This window comes from Prionailurus bengalensis, chromosome A1, assembly GCF_016509475.1.
Source record: "Prionailurus bengalensis isolate Pbe53 chromosome A1, Fcat_Pben_1.1_paternal_pri, whole genome shotgun sequence".
Taxonomy (NCBI): Eukaryota; Metazoa; Chordata; class Mammalia; order Carnivora; family Felidae; genus Prionailurus; species Prionailurus bengalensis.
In genome coordinates this window covers 198,409,524-198,424,273 of record NC_057343.1, presented here as the reverse complement: position 1 = coordinate 198,424,273, position 14,750 = coordinate 198,409,524, and the positions used below count along the sequence as shown (strand labels likewise).

Here is a 14,750-nt window from a genome sequence, read left to right as displayed (position 1 = left end):
TCCTTAATACATGTTAGTCATTATTATTTCCTAATTTATATGTTGGGGGTTAAAATCCCCCAACTACGAAACGGGCGTCACTAAACCTGTTGGCAGCCATGCTCAGGCGAGGGTTACAAGCTCAACCAAAGAGGGTTTGGAGAGCTTAGCCAAGTAAGAAACTGGACTTCTGCTTCCTTTTGTTCCCCGGGGACTATCGTTACCTAGTTTTTTCTTCTTTTAGGCATCTTTTTACGGTGCTGATCTGCCATGATAGACATGGTTTTTATTTTTTTTTTAATTTTTTTAACGTTTTATTTATTTTTGAGACAGGGAGAGACAGAGCATGAACAGGGGAGGGTCAGAGAGAGAGAGAGACAGAATCTGAAACATGCTCCAGGCTCTGAGCTGTCAGCACAGAGCCCGATGCGGGGCTCGAACTCACGGACCGCGAGATCATGACCTGAGCCGAAGTCGGCCGCTCAACCGACTGAGCCACCCAGGCGCCCCATGGTTTTTAAATCATGTTAACTAGCTGCTTCACTACCAACTCTTCTTTGTGAGATTTCATTCATTGCTCAAGTACCTTAAGCATGCGCTGTGTCAGGCACCTGCAGAAGCTGGGGCTGTTCCTGCCCTCGTGGAGTTCAGGCTCAAGTGGGGGTCGCTGATGTTAATTGAAGAAACGCGCAGTTAAATGAACATTTCACCATGGTCCACACCACAGGGAGAGTGATGCTATCCTCGTGTAAAGTAGGGGGACAGAGGTAGTGGAGAATGGGAAACTTCCCTGAGGCAGTCATGAGGGAGCTGAGAGCTGAAGAGGGCATTACTGGTTGGCAGGAGAAGGGCGTTCTGACAAGCAGAGGGAACAGCATATGCAGAGGCCCTGGGTTAAGAGGGTGAGGAAAGGAGCAGGAAGGCAGCCTGGAGGGAGGTCTCTCTGGAAGGGCTCACAGGGTTGGAAGGCCACCAGAAAGGTTCCTCTCTGTTCCTTCCCCCCAACCCGAACGCTGAGGTCACACCTGCTAAGTGCTTTCCTTTCCAGGATGATCTGCCTTTCCGTCCCTACAATGGGTCGTCATACCTCATGAACGCGTTAGCTTGCTAAAGCACGGCATATAGAAAGTCATCTCTCAAAACACGATCAAAAACTGTGAACGTAGCACCCTGGTTCTTTCTCCAGCTCAGGAGCCTTTGTGAGATGGAAATTGGGTTATGTTGCCGTTTGGAAAATAAGAAAGAAAACTTGAAACAAACGGAGCACGTGAGCCCTTTGTAAAAACCCCCGTACTGACAACTTTCCTGTTTTTTCATTTTTAAATCATGTTTGCTGCATGTTCTCTTGACTTTGAAAACAAAGAAGGAGGAGTTATCTTTGTCGTAAAAAGGCTTGTCACATAAGGAGAGGGGGGGAAAGAGAAATTGTATTTCCTCCCACTGCTTTTCATTTACTGAAACGGTAACTTGCAAGCTGTTTCCAAGCATTTTTACAAATTCCAGAGTCTAAAAGGTCCCCAGGAATGAGATCTCACAAGTCAGAGCGCCCACTGGGCTGACCATGTAGGTGCTGAAACAGGGGTTATTAAACCTGTGGTTTGCAGAAGGTTAATTATTCACTTGTGTCTTGTTATGGAAATTAGACCCTACCTTTGAGATCTCTAAATAAATCCAACCTTCCCTGCGTTAGAACCCATACTGGCTGTGGTAAAGAACTTTTGCTTGAAGGCGTCATTCATGCTGCATCTGGTGTGCAGAAAGGAGGCAGTCCTGGGAGCAAGTAACAGTGCTTTCTTGCCTGTTGGCTTATTTTCTGCTCTGTGCCATCTCATTTTGATTTAAATAGGGAGGGTGGGGGAGCAGAGAGAAAATTGATCTTAGTTGGGTATTCACCAGTAACAATAAATACTTAGTGGTCTGATCTTAAATACATTTTAAAATAGATTCCTAATTTTATTTGGCACGCTTTTTTGCATCCCAGAGAACAATTATCACCCATCTTGGGTTTCTGAGCCTGTCTGTCCCACTTAGTGAAAGATTGAAGTTTTATAAACAATGATTAAACCATTTCTTCCTGTGTTCTTTTCCTCACTGGAATTCACTGTACCTCCCTAAGGCTCCGCTAAGCCAAACAAGATCAATGAAATGTATTCGTGGTTCTAAATAAACTTTAGACATACGAGATAATGCTGTCCCAGTGCCCCAGTCTGTCCTCAGAAAGCAGACAGGACCTGGTCCAGGAGGGAACATAGAAGGGGGGGCGGGTTAGGAATTGGTGAACGAGAGCCTTCCTGACTGGAGACAGCAGGGATAGGATTCCCCTGCAGCTGGAAGATGTCCCCCCACCTGGTAAGGGAGGGGGGTTGTCCTGGGGGGTGTGAGCTCTCTGAGTAAAGGGGCTACCTACTGCCCCTACCCCCCTACCCCTACTGCCATAGCCACCCTAAGCTCAGTGTCAAGTCCAGCGCCATCAATGGTCAACGTGATGAGGCTCGCAGGGTCCCCCCCGGTGTCCTCTTGTCCCCCAATACCCCCTCCCTTGTCCCCCACACCTGAAACCCCCTTGGAGGTCACACACGAATGGTGAGGCACCTGTCCAGTGCACTGAGCCCCATACGCATGGCTTCATTTCATCTTTACAATGACCGTGTGAAGCAGCTACCGCGATTATCTCCACGGTCTGCAGATAAAGAACTGGAAGCTTAGACAGGTTAAGAAATCTCCCCAGAGCCACAGCTGGAAAATGGCCAAGCTGGGAGGGACCAGACTGGGCACAGCCTGTGTTCCTCGCCACTCTTTGATGACTCAGCCAAGTAGCAGCAAGCTTCGTGTGAGTCTAACGCTAGGGACTTTTATCTTCCATTGGTTGTGTGACCACGGTTAAGTCAAACAACCTCTTGGACGCTCACTTCTCTTTAAATCTTTAAAATGAGAAGACTGCCCTAGCCCATCAAAATGTTCAGCAAATGCTTAGCGGGCAGCCAGTATGATTGAGACACAGCTCCTGTCCTCACGGAGCTCTCGTTACACAACTACGGCAGACCTGTCGCCAAATCCTCTCTGACCGGTGCTCTGGAATCTGCGCGGCCCTGGGGAGTATCAGGAAACGGCAACCATGACAATGCTATGGCTGTGATCGAGTGACCGCTGGCTCCAGGCACGGCACCGCAGACAGAGCGCCCCATGAGCATGACTACCGAGTTCGGCCAGCATAGGCGGTGGCCATCCTACCATTGTCACGACCCAGATGAGAAGGCCAGGGCTCAGAGCTCCCTCGAGTGCCACCCCTGTACAGCTGGGAAGTGGTGGCTCAGGAATCTCAGGAATCGCAGTGGAGCACATGTGACCCCGAGGCCCTAATCGCTGTGCTCCTCTAAGCAGGCTTCCTGGCTCCGGCTCTTTATATTCTGTAGGAGCCCTTATTCCCAGCTGGACATTCAGTTATTTCAAAAGTGGTGTCTAACGAGAACGTTTTAGGAAATGAGGAAGGTCTTCCCACGTTCCCTATGTTCACAGACGTGCCTTGTAGTTACGCGTTTTCCGGCCGAGCCTCTTTCAAAGGCTGCATCTTGGGATCACCTGGAGTACTTGTTAAAATGCAACTTGCTGCCGGGGCGCCTGGGTGGCTCAGTTGGATAAGCGTCCGACTCCGGCTCAGGTCATGATCTCACGGTCTGTGGGTTCGAGCCCCCACGTCGGGCTCTGTGCTGACAGCTCAGAGCCTGGAACCTGATTCTGTGTGTGTGTGTGTGTGTGTGTGTGTGTGTCTGCTCCTCTCCCGCTCATACTCTCTCTCTCTCAAAAATAAATAAACACTAAAAAAAAAAAAAAAAAAAAAAAATGCAGCTTGCTGGGTCCCAGTAGAGGGCCTACTGAAAGAGCCATGCCAGATCAGGAGGGCCGGGCTGGGAATCTGCCTTTCCAACAACCCCCTTGGGGGTCTTATTGTTGCTAAAATGTGAGGCTGCTGTCCTGGCGGTCTGTTTGAGGCCTAGCAGAACCACTGGCCGTATGCGTTCTCTCCAAATTAAATTCCGTGATGGTTCCAATCCCTGTGGTTTCGGTTTTCTGGCATTAAAGACGAAGCCGCGACAGAAGGCACATCCGAGTTCACTGCACCTGAAAGCCAGCTGTTTTACGAGGGCTCACAAGGGCTGTTTTACGTGGGTTACGGCATTTAGCTTGCGCCAAAACGTGGCGAAAGAATAGTCGTGTCCCGTGTAATTCCAGAGCTCTGTCCACGAAGGGCGTGTAAGGGAGTGTGAGCAGTCTGGATGGGAGTGTAAGGGGCGTGGGGATCCCAGCAGGGACAGGCTGGGAAGTCAGGTAGGGCCACAGCATGAGAGGGACGGAGGAGGAGGGGGGAAGTTCTGTGCCAAGACGAGATAAGGAGAGAGATGAACCTTCTCCGATACAGGCTATCGACGCGTCTCTGCTCTCGGAACTTTGCACACACCTTCTCTCGGCGGTTCTGTACTGTCTTCGCAGAGCCAAACACTGGCTGAAAGCTCCCCGGTATCCAGGAGGGTGTAAAGGTGTCTCTGGGCTGAGATCCTGGGGTTGAGTCAGGTATATGCTTTGAGGAGCTTGTTTTTCTTCCTGGAGATCTTCACAGTGAGGGCTCTGAAGTTCACCTGCAGGCCCAGTGGAGAGAGTCACTGAGCAAGAATTTCAGCCCCACAGTAAGGGTCTCCACCCAGCCAGTGTGGAGAGCCCTGGTCAGGAGGCCTGATGACGTCCTGGCCCAGAGCCCTTTGGCAGGAGGGCTCTGAGGGGCCACTTGCCTCCTTCCTTCCCCAGGCCCGGCCTCCGCTGCCCTGAGCCCATGTTTTCTGGTGGAGGATTCAGGCACAGGTGCACACTTTGAAGTCAGAGAGACCTGGGCTCCAGGCCCGGCCTTACCACTTACTGGTTGGGCAGCCTCACTTCTCCGAGCCTCCACTCCCTCCCTCCATGGGGCGCAGTTAGCAACGCTACGTCCCTCCTGTGCAGTTTCTGAGGATTAAACGGGAGGGCACGCCCTAACTGCCCTGCACACAGTAACTGCTCGGCCCTCGGGAGGCTTCTCGCAGGTTCACTGCCCAGAGGCTGAGCTTTTCCCCACTGGCTCATGCTCCCTCCGCCAGCCAGCCGCACTTGAGAAATGCTGTGTGACTCTCCCTGGACCACCCACCACCTGCTGCCTGCCGGGCCCTTCCTGGCTGCAAAGCCACCACGGGCACGAGGTGTCTCCTTGCTACCCATCTGCTTCTCCCAGCGTTGCTTGGTTCCCGCCTTCTCCTTTGCTCTGCCTGGACTTTTGTGACCATGCCTCCATTACACAAGAACATTTTTAGAAGTCAGGGTCCCATGTTAGGAATCCCGTTAACAAGCAGGGAAAAACATTCAAAAAGTTGTTAACAAAGCTTGGGTCCTGCAACTCCCGCATTTCAATGCTGAGAACTCACAACCTGATTGTGCTCGCTTTAGAAACAACTGCAACAAACCTCAAATTGGAAGCCGAAGAGGCTTTCGAAGCAGGAATGCTGCCACAAACAGACACTGGCTGATAGCAGCGAGAAGGAATCTCTGGGACCTCAGCACAAAATGACAGACCCAAAGGACGGGAGGGAGGAATGGACAAGAGGGGCAGACTTAGCAAATCCGAGGTCATTCATTGAAGGCTGGCAATTCTCAGAAAGGTGTGGTTGGGGGGGGGGGGGCAATGCCCCAAGATGCTTTCTGGGAGTCCACGCAGTCAAAACTACTTTTATATAGTACTCAGACCCCATATGTCTTTATTTATTTATTTATTTATTTATTTATTTATATGTTTGTTTATTTTTGAGAGAGAGAGAGACAGAGGGCTAGCAGGGGAGGGGCAGATAGAGAGAGAGGGAGACACAGAATCCAAAGCAGTCTCTAAGGCTCTGAGCTGTCAGCACAGAGCCCAACACGGGGCTCGAACTCATGAACCGTGAGCTCATGACCTGAGCCGAAATCAGACATTTAACCAACTGAGCCACCCAGGTGCCCCACTATTATTATTATTTTAGAGAGAGAGAGAGTGCATGTGCTCAGGGGAGGGCCAGAAGGAGGAGAGCGAGCGTCTCAAGAAGGCTCCACACCTAGCACAGAGCTGGGTGTGGGCGGGGCTTGATCTCACGACTGTGAGATCATGAGCCGAGGTGACATCAAGAGTTGGACGCTCAACTGACTGAACCACCCAGGCACCCCCCCCACCCCCCGTATGTGTTTTTTCACTCCCATTCTTTCATGTTTGCAGTGGAGTTTTCCAGAGGTTGTGTCGTATGTGATGACGCGACAGCTCTGAAAGCTAACGGGGTGTGTGCCTGTGTATTCTCCTGGTTTAAAATATTCTCAGCCTTAATTTGTAATACAGTCAAGATCGACAGATATAACCCACATAGAACCAAAGTTCTTTGGAGTCCTTGATAATCTTTTCGATTGTGCAAAGGAGTCCCCAGGCCAGAAAGTTGCAGAGCCACTGGTAGAGGGCTAAACAGTCACTGTGCCCCATGGCCTTGACATTCCCACATGATAGCAGAGCCGTGTCGGGAATTTTTGAATACGAACCATGGCTGCGAGCCACAAGAAAGCTGCCATGGTCCCCTGCGGTGCCTTCCTGGTAACATTTAGCATGGCCTCCCTTGTGTGTAATGACGTGGGTATACGATAAGGTGTGTGTGTGAGAGAGAGACAGAGACAGAGAGACAGAGACAGAGAGAGACGGAGAGGGAGCATACCCACTGGAACAACGTCTTATTCATTTTCGAATCCCCCGAGTGGCGTGTAATCAGGCTCAGTAAATATTTTAGAACCGAGTTAACTTTCAATATATCTGATGAAGGTGCCAGAGAGGTCTGTGACTCCGTTTGTAAAGATTTCCTTTGCAACACCTAAAATTTACCTAAAATGATGTTATGATTTTAAGTGGTTTCCTGCTTCCAGGAGGGAAACCCACCCACCTAGAAGCCTCGCTCAGGCGGCAGTGCAGGGGCTCGGGCCCTGGAGGAAGCAGGGTCTCCAGGTCCCTTGCACTTGGGCTGTGGAGGCGAGCGGCGCCCCCTGCCGTCATGCGACTCAACAGCTCCAGGAATCACACAAACGTAGAATCAGCCTGGCTTCACCTCTTTCAAGCCATGCAGCCATCCCACAGCCTTCCTCGGCCTCAGTTCGAGGGCATCCCAGCACGACCTGCTCGCAGATGAGCTGTGCCGTGCTCGCAAAGCCCCTGCCTCAGCGCCCCGCGGTGGAGGGAGCTCAGTGTAGGTGACAGGATCGGCCTTCGGCTCATTTACAACAAATCTGAGGTGACGAGGGAATGCCACAGAGAGACTGCCACGGCTACGCCACGTTTTTCCAACAACTGCCGGTATCTGTATGTAAGATTTCTATTTTTACAAAAAAGGCCCTGATGTGGTCATCTGTGCGTGGAGCCCGGGCACTGAGCAGGCCCCAGACTAGATGCTAAGGAAGCTGAGATTCCTAGCACAGTCTACACCATCTAGAGCCTCACGGCCTACTGAGGGAGCGGACGCTCCCAGCACAGACCAGCATGGTAAATAAATACTATAATGACAGCAGTCACAGCTGACTTGGGGTGAGCATTTACTCTGCGTGGGGCAAAGCACTTTTCACGCAGGACATGATTAATCATCACAGCAGCCATTTAAGGCAGGTGCTGTTCTTACCCCCGTGTACAGAGGAGGAAACTGAGTCACAGGCTAAGTAATCTGCAAAGGTCCCACGATGAAGGAATGATGGAGCCTGAACTTGAACCCGGGAGTCTGGTCCCAGTGCTGGTTCTCTTGTGCACAATGCTACAGCCCCTCTGACACACCCAGCCCCTGTAACTGCAAGCCAGAGTCTGGTTGTTTCCTTAGGGGGCCCAGAGTGGAGAGAAACACGGGGGGCTGGGAGTCCAGAGGCGGTAGCCGAAGGCCTGGCTCTCCTGAGGCGTCTGTGTATTTGCAAGCACGTCACTTCTCTTCTCTGAGCCTTGGTTGCTTCCTCTAAAAAGCACGTGTGATCATGGGACCTATCCCAAAACTTGTTGGCAGGCATGTATAAAATACTGTAAGGCAGTATAGTGCCATGGTTGAAAGTGAGTGAGGAAACCAGGTCCAGTTGAGGCTCCACCGGCTGTGTGACCCTGGAGGAGTTATTTAACCACTCTGAGCCATAAAATGCTTGATAGTGGAGTCAAATGAGACTATACGTATGACAGGCGTAGCACAGCTCACGATAACTGCTCAACGTGGTTAGCTTTTATTTTTATTTATTTTTTTAATGTTTATTTATTTAGTTTGAGAGAGTGAGTGGGGGAGGGGCAAGGAGAGATCGAGAGAGGGAGAGAGAGAGAGAAAAGCCTAAGCAGGCTCCGGCTGTCCGCGCAGAGCCTGATGTGGGGCTCGACCCCACGAACTGAAAGATCACGACCCCAGCCGAAATTAAGAGTCGGATGCTTAACCGGCTGAGGCACCCAGGCCTCTCAGCACGGTTAGCTCTTAGTGTTTCTACTACTGTAACGAGGCTGGTCTTTGGTCTCAGGCGCACCAAGTCCCAAGCTACCGTTTGGGACAAGGAGACATCATGACCTCATGGCTGTGGCATGCTCCGGTCTTTAAAGGACTGTGTGCTGTCGAATATCGCAGCTCTGTGTGCTCTCAAGAAGCAGCATCAGCAGCAGCTGGGAGCTCCCTGGACATGCGCAGGGTCTCAGGCCCTGCCCCAGACCTGAGCCAGCCTCCGCGTTTTGACGAGATCCCGGGTCATTCTTAGATACACTCAAGTTTGAAAACCGCTGGTGAACACAGAAGGACTGGTGATAACGGTTTAGGGCCTGGGGTGGGAAGGGTTAATGTTTAGTTTGGCTCCCACCAAGGCACCGGAAACAGAAGGTTCCAGAGATTGAAGTGTATGAACTGATGAGACAGGAAGGCTCCCTTCCTGCCTGTGTGCTGGATGGCCGGGAGCTCCGGCCTGGCACCCGCACTGAGCCTCGAGCTGCAGTGACGAAGGCCCCCTCGTGCTGGGGCAAAGACAGGCCCGAGAGCCTCTGCTCAGGGCTCAGCGTTGCCAGGCTGGCCTCGGGAGGGTCAGTCCTCAAGCCAAGGCCATATGGGGTCTGAAGCAGAGTGGGGGCGCCCAGAGGAGCATCAGGGTTCACTGAGGACTCTCCCTCGGGAGGGGACTGGCCAGCGGCTGGGACAGCGGTGGGAGGGCTTCTGAGGTCTCCCTGTGGTGCCTGCCCTGCTCTCCGGCCCCTGCTTCCCCGGCCTCTAGTGGACGGAGGCGGGGCCCGGATCCTGACCCGGAGCTCTGGCTGTGCTCCCTCCCCAGCGCTGGAGCAGCTGCTCCCCGAGCTCACGGGACTGCTCAGCCTCCTGGACCACGAGGACCTGAGCGACACTGCCCTGGAGAAGAAGATGGCTGTGGCCTCCATCCTGCAGAGCCTGCAGCCCCTCCCAGGTCAGCCTTTGGCACTCTGCCCCCAGCTCCTCAAGAACCTTCAGTAACTCCCCAGGGCCTGTGGCGCGAGGAAGCCTAGGGCTCGCCGCGTGGCCCACGTCCTCACCCACTCTGTTCCTTCTCCACCCTGGGCGTGTTCTTCGTACGCCTCCGCCCTCGAGCCACTGAAACTCACGTACGCAACCCACGCTCCACACACACCATGCAGCACGCACATCGCACGCCGTGTGCTCCGCGGCAGGCGTCCTCGTCCGCCCCGCAAGGTGATCACTGCGAAGTCCAGAGCTGAGTCAGCTCCGACGAGCTGTGCCGTGTCCCGCAGTGTTGGAGGGGTCTGAGTGACGGGAGGGGGGGGTCACCACCGGGTGACTCTCAGAGCCTCACTTCCGGTGACAGAACAGGCCGATGTCATCAGCAGCCCTCACAGCACTGTGGGAGGAGCCGTGGCTGGCCCACTGTGCTCGGCCCTGTTTGTCCCCTGGCAGTCCCCAGAGCAGCCCCAGTGCCGGGCCCTGGGCCCCGTTTCACTTGCAGAAGGAGATGCTCAAGTACAATAAAAATAAGAACAAAGTTTGAGAACCTGGGAACTCACGCAGGGTGCGCGCGTACGCGGTCCGTGGTGCCGCGTCCCGGTGGGTTCAAGTCCCAGTAGCAGGAGGGGGAGACCGGGCCCTCCTCAGAGGCGACAGGTCCCCCTCCCTCCTCACTGCCGGCGTACTCACCCCTCTTCTCACAGCCAAAGAAGTCTCCTGCCTGTATGTGAACACAGCGGACCTCCACTCCGGGCCCAGCTTCGTGGAGTCCCTCTTTGAGGAGTTCGGTGAGCGGCCCTCTCCCACCCCTGCACTGGGAGTCGTCCTCCCCCTGCGCGTGTGAGTCCCCTGCCCGGCCTCTGGAAGGGCCCTCGGACGCGGTGGGGGCCCGGCTCTGACATTGCAACGCTGAGTCACTTCGGGCAAGTCGCTTGGCCTCCCTGGGCCCTGCCAGGTCTGAAAGCCTAGTCAGAGTCTGTATGGTCATGGGAATCATCCCCCAGATTGGAGGAGAGGTAGGGATGAACGCGCAGGCCAAAGAAGGTGTGGCGCGTCCCGTGCTCTCTCTCCTGCCACTCACGTCCACCGGTAGTGGCCGCCTGGCCCCGGGGATGGGCGGCCCCTGCGCCTCCGCAGAAAGCGGAGTGGCACCGTGGGCATGGGAGCAGCCCCGATGGGCAGCGGGCAGGGCGTGGTGGCCCCTGCTCCTTCCCGAGGGCGGACAGCGCTATTCTGCATGGAGAGAGCTGCGGGTCAGGTGGAAGTCTCAGGGACTGAAAGACTGAGGGAAGACACTTGGCCTTCACTGCCCAACTCTTGAAACCCTCCAAAGCACCACACCAGGTAGGGTCTTATTGGACCCTCTTGATAACCCTGGCAGACAGACAAGGCGAGGGATTATTGGGACCGGTTTACAGGTGAGAAGGCCAAACAGGTCTCAGAGTGATGAAGTCACTTGCCCAATGTCACTAACAAAGGAGGGGGTGGAGGCCTCCTGACCCCAAATCCAGCCTTCTTCCCGTTTTACCGTGCTCATCCTTGGCTTTCTCTGCCCCAATGGCCTGACCCTCGGTAGACTGTGACCTGAGTGACCTCCGGGACCTGCCAGAGGATGACGGGGAGCCCTGCAAAGGAGCCAGCCCTGAGCCAGCCAAGAGCCCATCTCTGAGACATGTGAGTCACAGCCTGGGTTCCCACATCCTCCAGCCCTCTGTCCCTCTGAAGTGATGAGGGGAGCTTTCCCCCTAACGCCTGGGACCCTCCTGGCTGTGTAGGACCCTCTTCTGAGGGGAGAAACCGGGAGGGGGGTGCTCAGTTGGTTAAACGTCTGACTCTTGATTTTGGCTCAGGTCATGATCTCAGGGTCGTGAGATCAAGCTCTGAGTTGGGCTCTTTGCTGGGTGTGGAGCCTGCTTAGGATTCTCTCCACCCCGCTCTCTCTCAAATGAAGAAAGAAAGAAAGAAAGAAAGAAAGAAAGAAAGAAAGAAAGAAAGAAAGAAAGAGAAAGAAAAAGGAAGGAAGGAAGGAAGAAAGGAAAGAAGGAAAAGAAAGGAAGGAAGGAAGGAAGGAAGGAAGGAAGGAAGGAAGGGAGGAAGGGAGGGAGAAACAGGCTGTGACAATATTTCACTGGCTCATGATGTGCTCACTGTGCCCATGCTGAGCAGGGATGATGCAGTGAACTGACCCTTCCCTTTAAGCACATGGGATGCTCCCCACCCCAACTTCTGATTGCCGTGATAATTAACATGGAGTGTGGGGAATGCTCTGGACCAGGAGTTGGTGGCCCTCTGCCCTCCCCCCTGCGGCTGTGTGGTCTTGGGCAAACCACCTTTCCTTTCTGAGCCTATCACCTATAAAATAAAGGCTTGGATCATGTCTAGGGTTCCCAGCCTTTGTCCAAGGAATTGAGGGAAGGGGCCCATAATCACATCAAACATTATCTGTCAACTACCTAATTCACTATCATCATCACCATCCAGTGGTACCAATTGCTGACCCCTTATGGCGTCCTTTACACGCTCCCAACAACTGATGGAGGTTGGCGCCATTAATGTCCCCATTTTACAGGTAAACTGAGGCTTAGAGTAAGTGACGTGTCAGTGTCCCACCACTAGTAAGCGATGGAGCCTAATCCCGGTAGAGCAGGGGTTCCCTGGCCCCAGAGCCTAAGGCATTATTGCCTCGCTAAGTCACACGCGTTCCATTTACTTGTCCTGCTGTTCCTCACCTGAATAGAGATGGGGTTCCAGAGTATTGCAGAAGTCACTGTAGCTCTTGATAATTCTGCACGTGCTTAATCAAAAGCACTAACTACGTCCCTGTGGCAGCCCACACAGCTTTTAGATATTACAGAGAAGCCCTGATGCTTCAACAAGTTGGGCAAGGAGGAGAGAACCAAGCAAAACTGTCGGCAAACAGCTTCCCACCTCTGCCCTTCTGCCACTCTGTCACAAGTTATGGCTTCCGTTCAGAAACGGTTCCTAGGGGCTCCGGCCTCCCCCTGCCCCAGCCTCGTCCCGTCCCTCCGCCTGTTCCCTCTGCTCTCCTGGCCGCCTAGGTCTCATCCGCCTCCTTTGTCCCCCTTCAGGCAGCCGACCTGCCTCCACCGCTTCCCAACAGGCCCCCACCTGAGGACTACTATGAAGAGGCCCTTCCCCTGGGACCGGGCAAGTCCCCTGAGTACATCAGCTCCCACAGTAAGTTCTCGTCCCCTGCGGGACTGTCCTGCTGGGGCTGGGGTTCCAAGGCCAGCACCGTCCAGCCCCGCCTACGTCCTGAGAACCTGGCCTCTCTAATGGTGGCCTGGGAGGGCGGTCAGTGGGCGTGGCCCCAGGGATCAGGGGCTTAGGTTCCAGTCCCAGTTCTGTGCGGCCTTGGACAACTCCCTTCCCTGCCCTGAAAATAAGAAAGGGGCTGTATCCATGGATATAGATGTGCCTGGATGGAGGTACACAAATGACCGCTGCATCCTGGGTCCTAGCACTGAACCTGCTGCTGGCCTAAGTGCTCCTCCTCGGTGGACTGGTGAGACGGTTCGTACTTAGCAGGACCGCATCTTCTAGGTGGGTGAGGTGACAAAGTCAGTGCCTAGGATAAAAAAGCACATGGCTGGAATCAAAAGGTCTCCCATGTAGAGGGTGGTCACCCCAGGGAATTCACAAAACGATGCAGGAAGTTATAGAAGCTTTACTTATATTTAGCTCAACACTTCTTTTAAAAACTTTCCATGTCAATGTTTTAGAGCTATAGTCTTTATAATCTAATAATAGCATAATGCTTGTAAACAGTCTATACATATAAGAGATAGACATATATGTATATAATTTGCCCATAAATAAATGGAAGTACATTATATGATTACATTTTTACTGATAGGTGGACCCGATAAAATAATTTAGAGGGCACTGGTGCAAACTACACTTGAAAAATCTCTTAAATCGGCCACAAAGAGTCTCTGCTTTTGACCGACCTCTTAATGGGTTTCCTCCCACAGTGAGACAAATGGGTGTTTCTCTGAGGATCAGAGAAGTCACTGGCTTGGATATAGGAACTTCACGTGACACACAAGAGACTCTATCCTGGTCTTTGTGTGCCCCAGCATTCGTAGTTGAACTTGTATGAGATAATGTTTATGCGATGCTATCCTGTCATTCAGTAGCTCAGTGGAATATCTTCCAACCGCCAAAAAATAAATAAAATAGGTCTGTCTGTGCCAATCAGACATGAATTCCAAGATACAGCCACTGAAAAACATTCAAACGCTGCAGAATACTGCATTTAATAGGATTCCATTTGTTCCTTGATGGGGTACACGCATCCCTGCATTCATTTAAATGACTCTCCTGGGATATGCAAGAAACTGTCAACAGCATTCCCCTGTGGGAATTGAATGGAAATCTGGGTGAAGGGAACATACTTTCCCATTCATACTCTTTTGTACTGATTGTGCTTTTTACCCTGGGCATATTTTCTGTATTGTAACAAAATACACATAACATGAAATGGACCATGTCAACCATTTGACGGGTGTGCAATCAGTGGCATTTAGTACATTCACAGGACTGTGCAGCCAGTTCCCACACCTTTTCATCACTCAAAGAGGAAACACCATCCCCGTTAAGCAGTCATTCTTGTTCGCCTTCCTCCTGCGCCCCTGGCAGCCACCAGACTGCTTTCGGCCCCTATGGATTTGCCTATTCTGAATATTTCACATGAATAGCATCATACAATGTGTGTGGCCTTTTGCGTCTGGCTTATTTCCCTTTAGCGTAGTGTTCCCAAGGTTAATCCGCATCACTGCGTGTACCAGCCCTCATTTGCTCTTTATGGCCAAGTAATATTCCAGTGTAGGGAGAGACCACGTTTTGTTTAGTCTTTCATCAGTTGATGGACGCCTGGGTTCTCTCCACCTCTGGGCTACTGCGGTATATTATTTTCACCACTAATAAACTAGTTAAAGCAGAGTGAGGTGCTGGGGTTGGACCAGGGGATCAGTGGCTGTCTTCAGCCTTGAGATTCTTGGTGTCTGTGGGGCTCCAAGCGGCGGTTTGTATGGGAAGCAGGTGACTTTGTTCTGTTCTCCACTTGAGGACAGGGGAGGAGGGCGGAGACAAAGTGCTGCCGGGCCCTGAATCCCAGGCCAAGCCCCTCAGCTGGGTGAAGCCCCTCCACCTCCCCAGGGAGCTCATGGCTCCCCTCAGATGAGGCAGCAGGGATCCTGGGGCAGGAGGGAAGGGCGGGCCTCAGGAAGGGTCAGGGAGCTT

The 14,750-nt window shown here is 52.8% G+C and overlaps 1 protein-coding gene across 1 annotated transcript in view; it reads left to right on the top strand.

The window, feature by feature from the left end:
* Positions 1-14,750, top strand: part of AFAP1L1 (actin filament associated protein 1 like 1) — a 63,088-nt gene that overhangs the window by 17,615 nt on the left and 30,723 nt on the right. The window contains exons 2-5 of the mRNA XM_043598265.1: positions 9,325-9,453; positions 10,190-10,273; positions 11,062-11,159; positions 12,575-12,683. Of these exons, the coding sequence (XP_043454200.1) occupies positions 9,325-9,453; positions 10,190-10,273; positions 11,062-11,159; positions 12,575-12,683 (420 nt within the window). The remainder of the gene's footprint in view (positions 1-9,324; positions 9,454-10,189; positions 10,274-11,061; positions 11,160-12,574; positions 12,684-14,750) is intronic.